This window comes from Protobothrops mucrosquamatus, unplaced genomic scaffold (assembly GCF_001527695.2).
Source record: "Protobothrops mucrosquamatus isolate PMUCROS unplaced genomic scaffold, P.Mucros_1.0 scaffold1302, whole genome shotgun sequence".
NCBI classification, from domain to species: Eukaryota; Metazoa; Chordata; class Lepidosauria; order Squamata; family Viperidae; genus Protobothrops; species Protobothrops mucrosquamatus.
Genome location: NW_015387503.1, coordinates 169,522 through 189,180, shown reverse-complemented (window position 1 = coordinate 189,180; position 19,659 = coordinate 169,522). Strand labels below are relative to the sequence as shown.

At 38.3% G+C, this 19,659-nt stretch overlaps 1 protein-coding gene across 1 annotated transcript in view; it reads left to right on the top strand.

Moving 5' to 3' along the window:
* Positions 1 to 856: 856 nt before the first annotated feature.
* Positions 857 to 19,659, top strand: part of ARMC2 (armadillo repeat containing 2) — a 42,547-nt gene continuing 23,744 nt past the window's right edge. Inside the window, exons 1-6 of the mRNA XM_015821317.1 lie at positions 857 to 875; positions 8,836 to 9,057; positions 9,684 to 9,756; positions 10,924 to 11,095; positions 12,209 to 12,407; positions 17,168 to 17,244. Of these exons, the coding sequence (XP_015676803.1) occupies positions 8,840 to 9,057; positions 9,684 to 9,756; positions 10,924 to 11,095; positions 12,209 to 12,407; positions 17,168 to 17,244 (739 nt within the window). The 5' untranslated portion in view covers positions 857 to 875; positions 8,836 to 8,839. The remainder of the gene's footprint in view (positions 876 to 8,835; positions 9,058 to 9,683; positions 9,757 to 10,923; positions 11,096 to 12,208; positions 12,408 to 17,167; positions 17,245 to 19,659) is intronic.

Here is a 19,659-nt window from a genome sequence, read left to right as displayed (position 1 = left end):
AGCCAACTGAATTATTTTGCAAACTAGTGGTTAGTATGAACCAGCTTTAGATGTGATTAATATTAGAAGGGAAAGCTACGGATTCATATTTAGGATAAACGAATCTGCTGAGGTTTGGGCTGTGTAATACTGGCTACAATATTGTATGATCGCAGTTATAGCAATTAAAAGATAAACCTTTATGGAAAAAAACAATTAAGAGACCAGATGGTGCTACTAAAGTAACGATACAGAGTTATATAAGGAATATACAATACTGTTTATCTTGTGAATATCTAGTTCTCGCCCTTATTCGGGGGCGCACCACAAAATAAAAGAGGACAAACTACGGGTACAATAGACTTCACTTAATGCTATTGAGCATGCTCAGTCTCGGCTCGCTAGTTACCAATAGGCGAAGGGCAAAGGCGTCAATCGGCGCTATTGGGCATGCTCAGCTTTTCTGAGTTTGCGCAGTATTTAATGAAGGGAAAAGGGCCAATTTTCGTGCTACACCGGCTACGGCGGGAGAAGGAAAGCAACTCTGATTTGTGTACGTGATGACCGCTCGTTTCTGGTCGCTTTCTCGATCGAGGTTTTCCCCCGCAATCACTAAGCTAAGGAGCGAAGAATCGAGGGAAGGCTTGTAATGAAGGAAGGCCCGTGCGTGTACGGTTGCTATGGTAACGGGGTCGCCGGGCTACTGTGCCGGGAGCTTGCCGCGCGGAAGCCTGACGATTTGCATTCGGTTTGCCGCGTGTGGGTTGAGCGTGCACGGGCATAAGTTGTGTCACTTGCCATGGCCAGCGCGCGTTAGGAATCTGGCCGATATACTATGGCAGGTGCCTATTCGCGCTCCCTCGCCTGTGAAACTTTGATGGGAATTACTGCTGTTGGTGAGATACCGTAATTATATACAGTAACTATTAGCTACAAGGATGCGTCGTTTCCTAGAAGATAATGAAAATTAAACAGATAATTTAAGGGGCAGTCTCTGAAAAGTAGGAAAGGAAGGTCCCTATTTATTTCACCTTCTCTTTTAGAGAAATGCTGGAATCAACTTGCATTTCATCCTAATGCTTGTCAATAATAATAGCTAATAGTGAGTTTGCAACAAAGCAAATGGTGAATGTGCTTTCTTATATCAGAAGTTAATGAAGTATGTACAACAGATATGCTGCCAGGTATGACAATGTTCGCATAACATGCAGCAACACATCTAACCAACCACATTTTAGACTCGAGTCTTGCATGATCAGTCCATGAGGTTTTTTATGTTGCAGTTTACTGTCTTATGTAAGTCCAGAAAACAGTATATATTGATTTAGTTAATCATGGGTTAATATGTTGTGGAAACGATGGCCAAGATTTTGGAATAATTCTGAGCCCATCTATTGAACTTTATGATATTTCCTTATCAAAACTGCACTGAAGTCCCAAGCTGTTTAGGAAGTATATATGAGACAGTTTCTTCAGGGAGTAAGAATTTAATAGGCTGAGAGGAACATATATGTAAGAAAAAGGCTTAAATAGAAAATTGATTTAGAACTATGATGGATGAGCTGAATCTCATATTGATTCTTTTAACCACATGTGTCTTATTCAACCTGTTCTCCATATGCGCCATAGTGTCTTCCAGATGTGTGGAGAATCAGAATTCTCAGTTCCCATGGCTATTGTTCAGATGTTTGCAGATTCTGAAGGTGTAAGATGGGGAACTGCCATATGATCTGAGTGTTTGCCGTCTTCCTAAATCACGAAGTATGATTTATAAAACACAGAAGCCAGAGTTAAACCAAATAATCCATATTGTCTTTTGATGACAACAGTTCACCATAACACCACGTAACCCCTCTCCATAACCATACCCACAAACTCTAAAACAGCACAGCAAGGTCTATTTGTAAGTATCAATTGAGGGACGAGAGGAAATTGAACTTGAGAGAATAGAAGGACTGCTGACCTTTTGGTGCTGAACTTATATTAAATTTCTTGCAAGGAGGGATAAGAATTTGGGTGATGTGTGTTATCAGTTTTAAAATCCTCCAACTATCACAAGATGAAAGAAAGGTATGAACACAATTCTTTTCCTTATATTCAAGATGCTTTTGTTCCCCACTGTATAACCTGTGTCAATTGAAGGCCATGAAGGGTAACTTTCTATACTATTTAACAAAGAGAGACTAAAGAGGATGGGACAGGAAAAAGTAATCTACCTTTTTGTTTCTGTAATTCTTGCATTACAAAAAAATGGTTATGGCTCAGAAATAAATTTCACCACTTGCTTGGCTTATCTGAATTTGAAAACTAAACAAGGCTGGTAGCGTTTAAATGAAACCAACAGAGAATTTGGGTCTATAAGTCAGATTGGGAATTTGAAAAACTTTGCAAAAAAAGGGGTGCTTCTGTAACTGTTGCCAATGAAACTGTATTTAAGTGTCTTATAGTTAATAAGTATGGAGTTTGGCTCAAAGACATCTTTACTGTTGGCACCATTTATTTCTACCTAACATAGAAATGTCTATATTTGCTGAATTATATTTCTGATAAGGAAAGCAACACTTTATATATCTTAGCTTACTAAGAATCTTTTACCATAATTTAGAAAATATTTAGAGCAAGGAGTGTGTTCTAATCTCTCTTAGATCATTGATGATCTTTAAATGGGGCTTAGATGGTCAGGAGTTAGGGATGGCTTAGTTAATGTGAGCATGGGATTGGACTAAATAGTCTATAAGGAGTTCTCCTTTTTATTCTTTCTATGTTTTGTGTTAACATGTATGATAGTGAAAAACATACAGTAGTACAATATAACTTTAGAAGATGGGCTTAAAATCCAGAAGGATCTTGACAGAATTGAACACTGAGCCCTATACAACAAAATGTAACTCGGTGAGAAAAGTAAGGTTTTACACTTAGGCCAGAAAAACTAAATGCACAGGTATAGAATAGGTGGCACCTGGCTCAACAGCAGTAACTGTGAGAGGAAGCTAGGAGTCCTAGTGGACAGCCACTTAAATACGAGCTAGCAGTATGCTGCAGTATACAGATTTATACTGCTTTGGGAAGACCACACTTGGAATTCTATATCCAGTTTTGGTCACCATGATACAAAAAAAGATGTTGAGACTCTAGAAAGAATGCAGAGAAGAGCAACAACGATGATTAGGGGTCTGGGGGCAAAAACATGATGAATGGTTTCAGGAACTGTCTATGTCTAGTCTAACAAAGAGAAGGACTAGGTGACATTAAAGCAGTCTTCCAATATTTGAGGGGCTGCCACAAAGAAAGAGCCCAAACAACAATAGGAATCAGAAGTATTTTGATATAATCTTCCAGATTGAAAAATTGGTTTGGTTATAAATCTTACCAAAGGGTTAAATAAATTTTCTACTAGTTTAACTGTCAGGATTTTTTTTAAAGAATTCTGGGAATTATGCTGTTTGATAGAAACTATGGATAGTTGCTCATGGGAGAATAAATACTTCCACATATCTTTTGAAAAAGGTGCTCCAAGAAATTAATGTATATGTTTGAGGGATTGTGCAATTTCTGTAAAATGTATTGCAGTTTCTGTTCCACTATTACTGAAGAACAGTTAGAATTATTTTTATCATGGGCCTTTTAAATACTGGATATAGAATTAAGTGAATTCTCATTACATGAGACTGCTCTCCAAGACCACCCAGAAATTCCAAGTGGTGCACATTGTAACTGTCTGTCTAATGCAGGGTGGATAATAACCGATAATTTTTTTAAAAAACGTATTTTTTAAATTTAAATCGGATTTTTTTTATCAAATTTATTTTAATAAAATGCTTTTGGAGTAAAAATCTATCTAAATATAGTTTTCTATTTAAGATACATTAATAATTTAGTTTATTCAGCATGAAATGGAGCTGGCTCCGAAATGGCGGAGAGGGACCAGGCCTATCCTGCCCATTCTCTGTAGCATGGTAGTCCAGCTCGGGAGGGGAGTGAAAGGGAAGGTCGCTGAGCAAGAAATGGCCTGGATGGGTGTGTGTTTATTTATTTATTTATTTATTTATTAATTAAATTTATATACCGCCCTATCTCCCTTACGGGACTCAGGGCGGTGAACAGGCGATACTAAAAACCACAATAATAAATAAATAGTTTCTGTGCTAAAATCGTGTGTGAAGTAAGCAGGTGCAGGGTGTCTATGGCAGCTCCACCCCCTCCCCCACCTGCCTTGCCTCGTAGTGGCAGTGGCACAACACATGCTCTCCTGCCCCATTGCGGCAGCAAGGTGGAACGGAGTGGGCAGGATCCTAACTAGGGCTTATTTTGGGGGAAGGGCTTATATTAGGCCCACCCCCCAAAATCAGAGTAGATGTAATTTTCGGGGAAACACGGTGTGTGCGATTAACCTATTAACCTAAAATCAGTTCTGATATCGCTGTTTTACTAACCTGACAGCTTATTATTCTAAATAGGAAACCTTCGTTTTGTTTGCAAATAATAGTATTAAACATTCTAACCACCAGCAAGAATGAGGCTTTACATTTAAAGAGCACCTGTCATTTCAGATCCATCATGGCGGCGCCTGTTAGCGGGCATTCCCTTACGTGCTGTCCTCCACATCCCTCACCTTGTTGTGTTACTGCCGCATCACCAGCCCTCACATTAAAGTGAATGGGACTGTTGGTGAGTCAACAGCGGGTCAGAGGAGGAGCCGCTGCGGGACAGAGATGACAGTTGCTCTTTCAAAATTATGATTTAAATCGAATTGATTTAAATCAAGCCTTTCTACTAGTGATTAAAATCATGATTTAAATCGACTTGATTTAAATCAAATCCACCCTGGTCTAATGTCTGATAAGGGCCAGACCAATCAATGTAGTATTTACACTAATATGGGAGCTGCAGTGACTATCACTGTCTTTCTGAGTGCAGTTTAAGATGCTGATTATCCCTTTCATAGTTTTGTATTTGTATTGTACTTGTCCTAGATAGAATTTGCTCATTTGGTATATGCAAGCAGAGTGTGTCTGTTGAGGGTGCTCTTCTTCTAAGATATTTGGAAGAAGAAGGTATCATTCCTGATTGGAGTTCCCCTCCTTGGAACAGTTTGGCTCCAGAGACAGGAGTGAGTGATCTCTTCCATCAAGATCTTTCAGAAACTTATCAAATGCTCCTGCTCCTATGACAAACGATGTGAGTTATTGTTTTTTTTATTTAAAAAACCCCCCTCTATGTTGTAGCTTTTGTACTGATGTGTCTTTAAAATCAATAAAGAAATAATAGGTATATGGTGCGACTTTATGTAAGTCTGTTAAGAAGTTTAATTTTTCTGATGTTTAGTTTCATACATTATGATTATATCAGTGATTATAACTTGTCCTATGATCCTTATAAATGTTTACTAGGAAGTCACTTTGTGCACGATGGAGCTTCTACCCAATTGTTCTTTGGTATATATAGAATGTGGGAGAGCTGCCTCAGAATGGCTGAGGAGGATGGGGAATGGTGACAAAACATTCTGGTTTCTTACCTGTGCAGAGGAGAACGCACAGAGTTGCATAGTAGGACAAAGTGGAAGTTCTTGCCAATTCTTCCCTGCTCCACAACTCTAGAGCAGTGATGGCGAACCTTTTAGAGACCGAGTGCCCAAACTGCAACGCAAAACCCACTTATGCATCGTCGGGTGCCGGCTGGGTGTGGCCCATTGGGTGGGCGTGGCTGCGATGGTAACGGCAGACTGGGTGGGACTAAAAAGTTCAATCAATCAATTTCAACTTTGCAAGTTCTTTTTTTTCCCGCAAGAAGTTGAAATTGACTGATTGATTGAACCTTTTTCTTTTTTTGCACATGGTGACGGAAGCCTAAAGCGAAAAAGTTTTATAAAACCCAGCTGAAGGCCTAGGACTGGGGCGACAGCGCGCATGCCCACAGAGAGGGCTCTGAGTGCCGCCTCTGGCACCCGTGCCATAGGTTCGCCACCACTGCTCTAGAGGAAACACTCCAAAGTTACCACCAGTCTTTATAATATTCATCCGAGACAGCTACATTAATATAAATTGCAGGCAACAATTAATTTATTGATAAGATTTTATCATTCTTCCCTTTTTATTCAGAAACTCAAAGCAACGTACTTGTTTATAGTGTTTCCTCTTCTCATAATTCCCAACCTTGTGAGGTAAGATAAGAAAAAGAGAGACAGTGCAGGAGTGAGCTTCCATAGCTGAGGGTGGACTTAAATCTGGATTTCTGGATGTCAGTCCAGTATCTTAATATACCACAGTGGCTTTCTAACATTCTGTGGCCATGGTGTGTGTGTTGCCAACTTGACGGGTGTAGCCTTTGTATATGGACAAGATCAGAGTTAAACTGTTTTCCATTTTTCTAGCTAGATATTCTTTAGGGATATCAAATGCCTAATAAGATCTAGTCAGAATTCTGTTTAAATGAAATATATACTGCTCTCGATGCCAATTTACAAGCTGCTTCTAAAAATCTGTTGAGCATAAAAAATAGTCTTCTCTGATGAATGAAGAATTACTATTTAAAATTCCTAGCTAAAGCCCTCTTGGGTTTCTGACTACTGAGTGCAGCTGAAAAAGTTTTTCCAGGGCGGCTTGCTTTTATTCTGTGTTTCTTATTCATTATTTAAATGATTGATTTAATAAGGTGCAAATTAATTAATTTAGAAGCTAAAAACAGACGTAACAGGCAAAATCAAAGTAAATGGGATAGTTATGTGAGTGGAGTTAGAAAGAAGGAAAGAAATAGAGCTGTGTGAAAGGATGATCTGCTTTATTCTAGGAAAGTTATTTGAATCCTCTACAAAAACCACGGAATAAAATTTTTCATAAATTCATTAGCAAGTAAACATAGGAATGGATACAATATTACAATTAGATTTTAATATTTCTTTCTTACTGGAACATAATGCATCCCAGTGGAACCAATTCACACACACTTAGCTCAGGTGTAATCAAGTGCGGATACGTAGCCAGCTACTCTATGATAAGACTATGTATTTCTGCTCTCTGAACTTGAAAAGAAGCGATTAGAAATGAGAGCTGCAGAAATTACACTGAAAATGAAATTGAAGTGTCTTTTTATGCCTTGCAAGTAACAAATCAAATATTCCAAATGGATTGCTGACTAACACAGAAAGTAACTGATTTGGTGTGCTTTTTAAAAATTATAAATGCATTAAAACAGGTTTCATTGATACACACACACATACACACACACACACACATACATACTGAAAGGGAACATAGTTCTTTTTTAAATTGATTGTTTATTCTAATATAATATTAGAATACTAATATTTAAATACTAATCAGCAATGCTTGTTTTCTGTTTAATAGCACATATAGGGTTGCCTTCTTTCTTTTGAAACTAGATTTTTCTCTTTATTGTTCAAATCCTGCCAAAATATCATTATTGCATCACTCACTAAAATATAAACTAATAGGTGAGTGCTTTTATAAAGGATATCAGTGTAGTTTTCTTTCAACTTGGAGAATTATCATGTTTGGCTGTGAGAGCATGTAACAGAGACGCTTTCAGTGAGTGGCTTTTGTATATCTTTCATCTTTGTAAAAAGATTTTCCTGTGCTTCTTATACTTCTGCGTGGGTTTTTTGTCATTAAGTAGGGCAAGAATAATTGTAGCTCCAGTAACAGAAGAAGCTTTGTACTAGCTGGAACAATTTCTGTTCTTTATGCAGGTTGAAAAACTGTGTCTCTGAACAGTTCAGATAGACTGTAAACTTTGTATAATAACATGGAGAGAGAGTGGATATGCTGGTTTGATTACACCTTCTGGTACTGTAGGTCTGTGATCTATCACATTTATTTTTGAGGTATTACATATTCAGAAGACTTAAGATGACATTCTGCTTTGCTACTCGTAAAACGTTTATCAAACTTTAGATGTACAGTCATTATTTCTTACTTCAACTTCTAAGGCGTATCCTTCTGTTGTGTTTCTGTCTTATTAACTCTGTCCTGCTTGGCCCAGTTCTTCCACTGATAAGATGTTTTTTCGCATAAAGCATTAATATAACAGAACAGAAATGAAAGCCTAGAATTTTTCAGAAACAAGACCTGAAGTTAGGCAACATAAAGATATTTAAATGAGACTTTAAAAATCCTTAATGCTGTAATTAGCATTAGTGGGGAACCTTGGAATCTGATCTGGTAAGTTTTCCATATTTCGATTAGATCATATTTAAGACTATTTAAATTAGCTCTACTATTGAATAGGTTCCAGAGATTCTGTAGGTTGCTGCAAAATGCAACAATTATGCTTGTTAATTAATAAATATTATGATGTTTTTAATTCCAGTATGAAATCTTCACTGATTCCATTTGCTTGTTGTTTTCCAGACTTAATTCTAAATGTTGGTCTTAAGCTTTAAAGCTTTGAATAGCTTAGGGCTCTAGTTAACTAATAGGCTGACTGTCTTGATGTTCAGCTGTGAACCTGCCAGGGTCCATTTTTGTTTTATAAGCTCTATGTGCTTAGTATTTGTCAGAAATGACTATGTGTTTATTGTGGTCTATATGTCTTATGTGTGCTTGTTAATTTCTTGCTGAAGGGATATTCACTACAGTTGGAAGCTATGTTATATATCATAAAAGTATATAGATCAGAGTACTGTATTGGAAAATCCTGTCGTAGTATGGTTTTTGCTTATGTATAGACTAGACTGATTATGCTAATCTGCAGTGCAGACAGATGGCTAAGCAGCATGGACTAATGTCCAGTATACTGGGAACTACAAGGATTAGATGTACATTACCGTGTAATCTGAATTCTAAAAACTTACATGGGAAATAATCCTGTCTTAAATATTTTATTTCTTTTTCTGTGCAGCAATATGCAGTCTTCAAAGAACAAAAATCTAGACTATTCAGAAGCATTCTATAAATCTTTATTACCTGTCCAGAAGACTAGTGCTGAGATCATAAATGAAGCACGAAGTACACTAAGGACTTTAAGAACTCAAAGGCCATTTACACCAAGAGATGAGCGAAGGAAACTTTTTGGTTCCACCTCTTCAAGGACACCTGAAAATAGACCACCTTCTGCTTTTAGGTATGAAAAACAAGGGGGGGGAACACCTTTGTTCATACTGAATATGTAGGCTTGAAACCTACTTGAATACTTCTCATCATTCTCAGTTCAAGAAATAAAAAACCAATTATGCAGTTGTCCATATCTTATTACGACATAGGTCCTCTAGAAATATTTAAAGTTACTCACTTCTAAAATGAAAATTCCAATCCAAAACCGTTACTAGGTTTTGTGTATAGGAAGCTAAAGCTGCTGAAATGTACTGGCTAAAACTCTCTTTTTTTTGGTTGGTTTTGTGATTCCAGAAACAATTGCTTATAGAGGAGAAACTTTGTCACTGAATGGCTAACCACTGTAATTATTTATCACCACATACAGAAGGGCACAAAACAATAACAGTGTTAATTCTTCCACTGAATTTACCAGCTAGGAATCTATGAGATAAAACAAAAACTTTTGTTTTTCTTTATAACAAAGCATTTTTGTCCTTTACGTATTATTCCAAGAAAGAAGTTTGAGGTAAATTGAGCAACTTGGCAGTAAAAATATTTTCACTGCATTAGTGACACACAGAAGGAAATCTTGTGGTGAAAAACACATAAACAGCTGTGTACACATTGATTATTATGATTTGTTTTTCCTTCTAGTCTCCACTCTTCTAGCTTTGAGTCAGTTGAGTCAAGACCTGCCTCTTGTGCACGCCTCAGCCCACTGGACCATGTGCGTATTTATTTTTGGCAATGCTTGTATACTCTGTGCCCAATTAAATCTTGACACTAAGAAAACCTGCAATTTGTAGGGATGATGCAGCTTGATGCTTAAACCTACTGCCATATTCCACTGGGGATTTTGTCATCTGCTCAAGATTGTGATCTGGCTGGGGGTGTGCATCAAGGGGAAGGTACTCAGGTCACAGGAGGGGCAAAGATACATTGTAACTTCAGAACAGGAGAGTGAATTTGCAATTTAAGAACAGAAAAATGTGTTCTGGCATTAGCCTATAGCAGAGGTAGGCAACCTTGGCTCTTTTATAACTCGTGGACTTCAACTCCCAGAATTCCTGACTCAGGAATTCTGGGAGTTGAAGTCCAGAAATTATAAAAGATCCAAGGTTGCCTACCCCTGGCCTATAGCAACCAGATAGTTCATATCTAGGACAAAATAGAGCCCTTAGCTGTCACTCGCTATAAAAGATGTAGCATACTTTTTCTGTGGCCATTGGTTTCCCCAGTGATGGTAGGCTAAAGAATGCTCTTGTTCAGGGTAAAAAAACCTGAGCTCCATTCTTTTGATTCAAAGAGCAACTGCACCTTTTGTTAATTATATGATTCAAGCATGAGGGTCAAGAAGATAGCTCCAGCTCAGAAGGACTAAATGTTGGTTCTTGCATTTTTGTAGGTTGCAATCAATAGAAGGCTTAGTTATAGACTACTTAAGTCTTGAGTTGTGATCCCACCTTCTGCTGGAAATCAATTGCTATTTTTCTGGTTCTGAGATTTTTTTTACAAGCATTTCCTATATCATTTGCATTCATAAATGCTAGGATTTTGTTTTATAAACTGAAATACTTGAACAAGTGAATTCTGTGTGCATTGGCACATGTTGTCAATTTTACCCAATATAATGGGACTGCGGCATATATCATGCAAGTGATTTAAGAAATGCTTGCAAAAAATCTCAAAACTGGAGAAATAGCTCTGCCTATTGGGAATTAATAACGTGACTAATGTTTTTACAAAATTTACACAATGCAATCTTTTTTAGTTTTGTTTCGAATTCTGTTGTATTCAGTGTAAACCTTTATGAGAATATCTTCTAAGGAATTAGGAATTTTTACTCTTGTGGTTGAATTGTTCGTATGCTAAATTAAATTTTGTTTTATAACAGAAGCCAAAATTATTGTCATCAGCCTCTAATTATGAAGACTATTGCGTTTCCCCACCTTTACCACCAGTGGATTCAGCGGAGATCAGAAAAGTCAGCAATGCTCGCGCAAGGTTGTCCAAAACTGTTTCCTGTGGGAATCTACTTCCAGATAAACTATTTCTTCCCAATGACTGTAAGAATACTAATCCATAGTTTTTTTCTATAGCAGTATTTTAACACTTTTTAAAATAATGAAGGTAGCCTTTGAATGTGAATCTAAATATCATTCTTCTATCAATAAACCTATTTCAGATTTAGTCAATGCAACCCTGTATGTATTTCCACCTTAGAAGTAAGTACCTTTCAATTTAGTGAGATTCACTCTTAGGTAATGATGTATGTATGATATTATAACCTCTGTATAGTAGTTTGAGCTTTAAATTAGCCATCAGTCCATTATGCTTTCAGTCTAGTAAATGCTCTTGCTGGAAGAAAGACAAGCTTCTTCAAGAAGTTTTGCACAGTTGAAATTTTGTTAAAGGACTTTTACAAACATTTTAAACATTTATATTTCTTTAGAAAAATATTTGATGCAAGGCAAACCAATCACCTGTATTTTTTATAAAGGTACAGTATACAGGTAGTCCTGGACGTACGACTGTTCAAAGTTATGACAGACTTTCCTGGAGGTATTTGCAACCCGGTTTCAATGTTCTGATGGCGTCTCTTCCCCCCCCCTGGTCACATGACCACATGTTGGGTTCTCTGCCCACATTTACAGCCATTTGCAGCATCCCATGGTCATGTGACTGTGTTTTATAATGTAGTTTTGCCGAGAACCAGGATTTACTTCTGTCTTTTAGCAAAATCAGCCTGTGGTGAATCATTGGCTTGCTTAACAATGGCAGCGTACATTTAACTACTACCACCGAAAGGTCTTAAAATTGGGTCAGCCACGTGGATTTCATGATTTATGAGCATGACGGGCCGACTCCATTATGGTTGTCAGGTTGAAGACTACCAGTAGTTGTTCAGTTGCAGTTAGCAAAAACAGCAAATACGTGAAAAAATCGTGTTTCTGAATAGATGTTTTTTTTTTCAATCTTAAAAGCTATCTTTCCGCATGTTTACCTAGTGGAGGGGTAGGCAACCTTGGCTCTTTTATGACTCGTGGACTGCAACTCCCAGAATTCCTGAGCCAGCAGCTAGCTCAGGAATTCTGGGAGTTGAAGTCCACGAGTCATAAAAGAGCCAAGGTTGCCTACTCCTGACTAGTGAGAATACTGCAAGTTTTGTTTAATTACAGGTAAGAGGCTGTATTTTGATCAGCAATTTATCCCAAGGAGTGATCATGAAAGTTTTTCACAAAAGCTGCCTATCCAGTTGAGCGCCAGGGATGCCTGTCTTCCACTAACTTATATAGATCATCATAATAAGATAACAGGAGAAGAATTTTTTCCACAAATGAGAAACATACCATTTCCAGCACAATTCAGCAGGCAAAGGTCAGTATTGTGTTTTTAACTTGTACCATTTTCTCCACCTATATTATCCTGGAACAGCATTCCTCCAGAGATTTGCAGGACTCCCAACTTGCCAGCTTTAAAAGTGCATTAAAAACACATTTCCATAGGACAGGTTAGGGTAAAGCAGGATTGGGGTGGGGTGTTACCTATTTTTATTTCTGTGAGTGGGGTTGAGAGTTAGCTACTCCTCCTCCTCCTCCTGGATAACATGTACTTCGGAGTTTTAGTTGAAATTTTACGATTTTTCTGTATTAAGTTGTCCAGAGTTGAAGCTGGCCTAGAATTTGAAATATAAACTAATAACAAATAAATAGATAGATAAATAATTTTATATACTGCTTCCTATGCAAAAACATCTCTAAGTTACTTTCAAAATGTACAATAAGAATTAAAAGCAATAAATTAAGAACAGTGTTTTTTTTTTTTAAAAAAAAAACCCCAACATACAGAAAAAACAAACAGGAAGAAAACTTCCTCCATATGGAAGAGGCCAGGATCAAGGGAAGATGTAATTATAGGCAGGTCAGAAATATAAACAAACAACTAGAAGTGAATTTCTAGACCAGAGGTCCCCAACCTTTTGGGCACCAGGGACCGGTTCTGTGGAGAGAGGTTTTTCTGCTGACCGGAGGGTGCGTGGTTTTGTGTCTGCCTGCATCCCATAGATGGGGCTTGCTTGTTTGTGCGGCCCTGTTGCTGGCATGCCGCGGCCCAGTACAGACCGGGGGTTGGGGACCCTTGTTCTAGACTCTCAATGTCCGGATCAGTATGGTTGGGCCATCTAGTCCCAAGTTGGTTAGGTTCTTACTGTACATGTCAAAAGCAAAGCTTTGAATCTGGCTTTACAAGCTACTGTAGTTATTTCAGCAGAACTGTTATATATAAATACCCAATTGCTCTATTGTAGCTGCAGCTTTAGCTTCTGCCCCAATTACAAGAGTAACCATATATGGAACAGGTTATAGCTGTTTAAGTTCGAAATTATCAGAACATGGACATCATTAGTAGCTGTTTGTGTTCAGGAAAGGACAAACTAATTGATATACCAATTGAAGCTAGTAATAGTTGCTGCCCCCTGCTCCCCAGCCTACACCGAGGTTATTTCAGAGTGTACAATTATAGTGTTGATTCTAGGACCACTCATATCTCTGTTCTTTCTGAGCGAATGCATAGGATTGAGGCCTGAGTTGGATCTAGATCATTTCATTATATGCTTTAAAAAAAATTTAAATGCCATAGTGTGCAAAAAAAGTCCAGAATATTCCAAAATTTGTTTTTATTCATTGAACATAGAAACTGAACTGAGAATTAGTTTTACTACTCAAGTGAATATTTGATTGCAGGAGGACTGGCATATACTCTTCTTTATAATTGCTAAGACTAAAACCTTCTGTAGACTGATAAGTTAAATTTACTCGTTTGTTCTATACTTTTGTATTTTACATTGTAGAATTATTAATGTCAGTTTGTTGCAGCTACCTATACCTAACTTAATTAATCTCTGACAATGTATTTTCAGCTTTCCTTATTCTTTTAAGCTGCTTGTTTAAATGCCACAATTGGCTTAGTTTAATTCACTGACAATATTAATTGTACCAGTAATGCACGAAATCTTAGGTGCATGTCCTTTTAAATATAGAATTTACACTGATAGGTAGACTAGGTTAAATGATACAAGACATCTCTAATTTTAAATGTGTCTATTTCAGATAATATCCTTAGAATATAGCTAAAATAATTCATATAATGTTAGTGCCTTCTGCACACGTTAGTTTTCTCCCCTATTGCTCCATTCCCTAGAATACAATAATATTTGAGGCATTAATATTTAACCGACTCTAAGAACTATTTTATAATTTCATAGGTGTGTAGGTGATAAATGTTGCTTATTTAAGCAGTTCTCATGAAATAGTAACATAGTTCCTAATGAATAGTTTTAAATAGATTTAGAAATATTTTTTTTTTAAATTAAGAATTTCCTTTTCCATAATAGATATAAATTATTCTAATTTCCAAGCTTCCTGAGATAAATCAGATGCCTTTTTAATGAAAATGTTTTGCTTAAGACTGAAAGTAGGATTGGGACCCCATATAGCAGTGACGGCGAACCTTTTAGAGACCAAGTGCCCAAACTGCAACCCAAAACCCACTTATTTATTGCTGGGTGCCAGGTGGGCATGGCCCACTGGGTGGGCGTGGCTGTAGTGGTCATGGCAGACAGTGCGTGTGGCCAAGTGGGGGTGGTCATCTCGATGTTGCTCGTGGGGAGGGACGCCTGTGGGGACTGGGCAGGGTTGGGGGAGATCCAGGGGGTCTCTGGCAGGTGGGATGGTGGGCAGGAGGCAAGGTGAGGCAGGACAGGGGTGCCATTGTTGCAGGGCAAGGTGAGGAAAGGGCTGGGGCAGCCGCTGCCTGACACCATCAGCCCCCCGCACACAGAGGCCAGCGAGCGCACAGGGGCCGACAGTGTCCATCAGCAGCCACAGCCTGCCAGCCCCTCGACCGGCGCACTCTGGGGCGTTGCAGCCCGCCACCAGAAGTTCAGAGAAGCTGCGTCTGAGCTGGACGGACAGCTGACAGCTGAGGAGGCGATGCAGTGGGTCGCACCCAGAAAAAGGAGAGCATGCGAGGCCAGGAGGGATGGGACGGAGGGGAAGGAAACCAGCCGTGCTGGGATGCATCTGGCCATGTGGGACCTCAGCGAGTTAGCAGGCGGCTGGTTGAAGAGAGACAGTTGCCATCTCCGGGGCATGGCGCGTGTGCCCACAGAGAAGGCTCTGAGTGCCGCCTCTGGCACGCATGCCATAGGTTCGCCATCACTGCCATATAAGTTTTTCACTTTTCTAATACATTTCAAAGTAAAACTGGAAAATATCTTATTTGTGAAAAAAACAAAAGAACAAAGTTTAAAACTTTTAAAGACTAATATTAATACCTAAATGTTGCATTAATATCGACTGCTGATCAACTAGAGCAGGGGTAGGCAACCTTGGCTCTTTTATGACTCGTGGACTTCAACTCCCAGAATTCCTGAGCCAGCATAGCTCATAAAAGAGCCAAGGTTGCCTACCCCTGAACTAGAGTATTAGTGTTTACGGAATTTAAGGTTTCCATGCTTTGTTTCTTATCCCATGGTTTACATTTTGCCTTTACATGATTGTATCTGCTCAGGCTCAGAAGCTCATCATTTTTTATGTTCAGTAATGATGACCTCTTGTGGTATGATTCTTTTACTACAAGACGGGTAGATTAAATTTAAAACGCTGTATAAAATTGTGTTAAATTAAATGCGTCACGTAAATAAACGAAACCAATGTGTTTCATATTAAATCACTTATTAAAGAAGAAGCATTCATTTCTGATATAAGGAAACAAGTAGAAGTCTAAGAGAAGGTAAAATATGTTGTCTTTTATCCCATTTACATTCCTTGTTAATTAAAAAAAAATACACGTGGCATAAAGGATTGGGTATTGCTTTCAAGACTTTGACCAGAGGATATAAATAGAGGCTCAATTTCCTTTCCTCAGCTTATCCAGGGAGAGAGCAAACAGACTCCTGCTCCTTTCCCGGCTGATGAAATCCTCAAACTGGTTATGGTGAGACAATTTTGCTTGAGAAACAGGTGGTTTGCCGCCCACTCATTCTCAGTGCTGTGTCAACTCTTGGGTAGAGTGTGCTAAAAACAAACCTCTTAGGAGCACTGATCATCTAATTGTGAGTTGCAGTTCGCTGTAATGAGTGTTGCTATCCTCTGACCAAATTAGATTACAGGAGATTTCTTTGGTTTGCAAGAGAAGTGTGTGAACTCCTTAACCCAGACATGTCAAACATAAGGCCCGGGGGCCGGATGCGGCCTGCGAAGTGGTTTCATGTGGCCCACGAAGCCATCCTGGAAACAGTGAGGGAACAGCCCCCACTGCCTTGGCCCTGGCCCAGACCAGCCGGGAGCCAATGTACAATTTTGTGGTAGCCGTCTATGCTGAAACGCATTCAGTCTTAGCTCCACAAGGCCGTCTAGAAACAGCGAGGAACCAGCCCCTGCTGCGTCGGTCTCACCCACTGGGTGCATTCTGGGGAGGTGTCACTCTTTGTGAGGAATGAAGAAATGGACCATGCCTTGGCGCTTGCCCCGGTCCCACCCCCTTCTGCCAGAGATCCTCAGATCTGTCCCACTTCTATCCAGGCCCCCACAGGCACCCTTGATGTGAACGATGTAGAGCTGGCCATGCCCACCCAGTAGGTCACACCCACTTCATCCACGCCCATCCAGTAGGCTGCACCCACCCTGGCCACCACCACCCCGAGGGCAACCGCAATGCTGATGCGGCCCTCAATGAAATTGAGTGTGACACCCCTGCCTTAACCTATCAGAAAGTTATTAAGTTACTTGCAGCGGTTGGTCACAACAGTTGATGAAAAGTTACGATAAATAATTTGTACCAATGGAATGAGAGATATTGACGAATATCCCTGCTCAGTTTGTTTAGCAATTGGTATATGAGAGAGAAGAAGAGAGAGTGTACGTTTAATTTTGGTTCCTGAGGAAATCCAAATTGTTTGGATGCAGAGAGATCTAGTAGCACAGTTTGGCCAGGTGTTAAAAAGTGCTCTCTACTTACTAAAATGCATTCCAAGTTTAGTGGGTGAAAGGTCAGAGTAAATATTATATATGTATTCATAATTTTGATGACTTTTTGGCATTTTTAAAAATTACTGCTAATTTTACCCCCCTTTTTAGTGACCAGTTTAATACACAAGAGTCTCCTTTGTCATATCCAGACTATACTGAAATGACTAAATCTGCAACTAAATCAGGTACATGTTACAGACTTAGCCCATATATAATTTTTAATTGTAATTTAATGATAAATGAATGAGCCTTGGCAAGCCAGAGCAAAGCTTCAGTCTTAAGTACTCCTCCCATGAGTCCAAAAGGAAGAATAAACTTTGACTTAACCTAATCACAAGTCCTTGTTTGTCATAACATATAAAGCAGGAATTATGTTGTCAAAACGTTTGATAAAATAAAACTAAATGATAATTTATTTCTTCTCCTGATCTTTGGCTTGCTCAAGCTCATTTGTACAGTTGTTGGATATCATTGAGTTAGGTCTGACTCCTGGAGATTCTATGGACAATTACCCTCCATCTTGATTTGTTCCTGGTGATGCTCCACAGTTTTTTTATGGACATTCCAGGGTTTCATCTATCCACTTTGCCTTCCTGTCTTCTACGTTTCTCAACTTTACCAATCTAGTCGTTTTATCTAGTTTCATCCTCATTTCATCCTCAGCTGTCATTGCATGCCCAAGATTGAGTTTCTACTTGGTAATTATTGCCTCAATGGAATAGTCTGTCAGTCTTTCTTCCAGCATGGATTGATTGGGTTTTTTTTTCTAGTCTGCGGTATTCTTCATATCTTTGATTCAGATGTTTACTTTTTTTCATTCTTTTTTCAGTTCCTAGATGGCTATTGCTTTAATTATTCTGCTATGTATTGGCATAAAAATATACCTAGACTTCGTGATATTTTATAAAAGTGTCATTGCTTTTTCCTAGAAATAGTCTCTTCTTTATTTCTTTAGCATATTGTTCAGCTCAGGAAAACAATTATATACTATGTTCAATATTTATGCTCAGTTATGATAGCTAAGCGTACTGGTTAATATTGCTTTTGTTAATATTAATATGGATTTTTAACTTTCAGTGTATACTTTCCTAGTTAACTTTTAAAAATCTTTATTTTTAGCTTTGTGGGTGTCATTCACAAAAATCAAACTGCTAGTGTTTTAACGTCCAGTTTGAATTTAGTGTGGTGAGCCAGTTTGATGTAGTGGTTAAGATGCTGGCCTAGAAACAAGAGACTGTAAGTTCTAGTTCAGGGGTCTTCAAACTTGGCCCTTTTCTGACTTGTGGACTTCAACTCCCAGGCATGCTAGCTGAGGAATTCTGGGAGTTGAAGTCCACAAATCAGAAAAGGGCCAAGTTTGAAGACCCCTATTCTAGTTCTACCTTAGGCATGAAAGCCAGCTGGGTTACTTTGGGTTAGTTATTCTCTCTTAACCCAATCTACTTCTCAGGTTTGTTGTTGTGGGAAAAACAGGAGGAGAAAGGAGTATTAGGTATGTTTGCAGGTGCAAATTACTTATAATAATAAAGGCAGGAGAACAATTTAATAAAAAACATCCCAAACATTTTCCCCAGTCATAGAATGATGTTGGTTCCTTGATATTTTGGACAGTTGAAGATGCTGGATGAGTGCTGCACGTGTAATAAAGACTTAAGATTTTCTCTTTGATCATACTTTTTCAAGTGAAGTTTTTTTCATGCAGTTAAAAGCTTATGGTTGACTAGACATTTTTTGTATAAGGTTTATATTTCTGCTGGTTTAGATAACTTTGTTTGGTAAGAGTCCAAGATAAGCAAAAATTAATATATGATGGTAAGTCATGTATAAATTATTGGAAGGTTGATCCTTAGATTTTTATTGCTTCATGAAATTGGCAGAGATGGGATGAAAGACAATGGGATCCTTGAAACTTGGAGACAGTGACAAAGTGTTTAATTAAAAAAGATGATTTAATTCTGCTAATTGATTGCATAATTTTGGGGCAAAGTGTTGGAATTAATCTAACAGTGCTAGATTATATTGATTAGAATGAATAATCTTGTTTTAAATTTATTACAGAATAGAATCAATCTTGTTACATTGTAATATGATGAGAATTATAGAACAGGAATACGGTGTCGCCCAGTGGTTTATCTGTGGACGACTTAAAAACCGTAGTATTATAAAAATTCCAGTCATTAGCTGAGAAATTATATCAGAGTGATATTGGGGACTTGTATTCCATTCCGCATCATTAAACAATATAATATGAAGTTCCATTGTATCCTTCATGTTTGTTAACATTTATCTGAAATTCTTGAGATTAGTCATCCAGAAATTTGGATGTACAAAGTATCATTATTAATTAATTAATTAATTAATTAATTAATTAAATTTATATACCGCCCTATCTCCCTTACAAGACTCAGGGCGGTGAACAGGCGATACTAAAAACCACAATAATAAATAAATAATTTCTATGCTAAAATCAAATTAAATGACAGGCCTGTTCTAAAAACACCCCATACAAAACCCCCACTAAAACATAATCAAACTTAATCAAACTACGCCAGGCCGGCCGCACGGAATAGATGGGCCTTCAGGGCTCGGCGAAAAAGGCG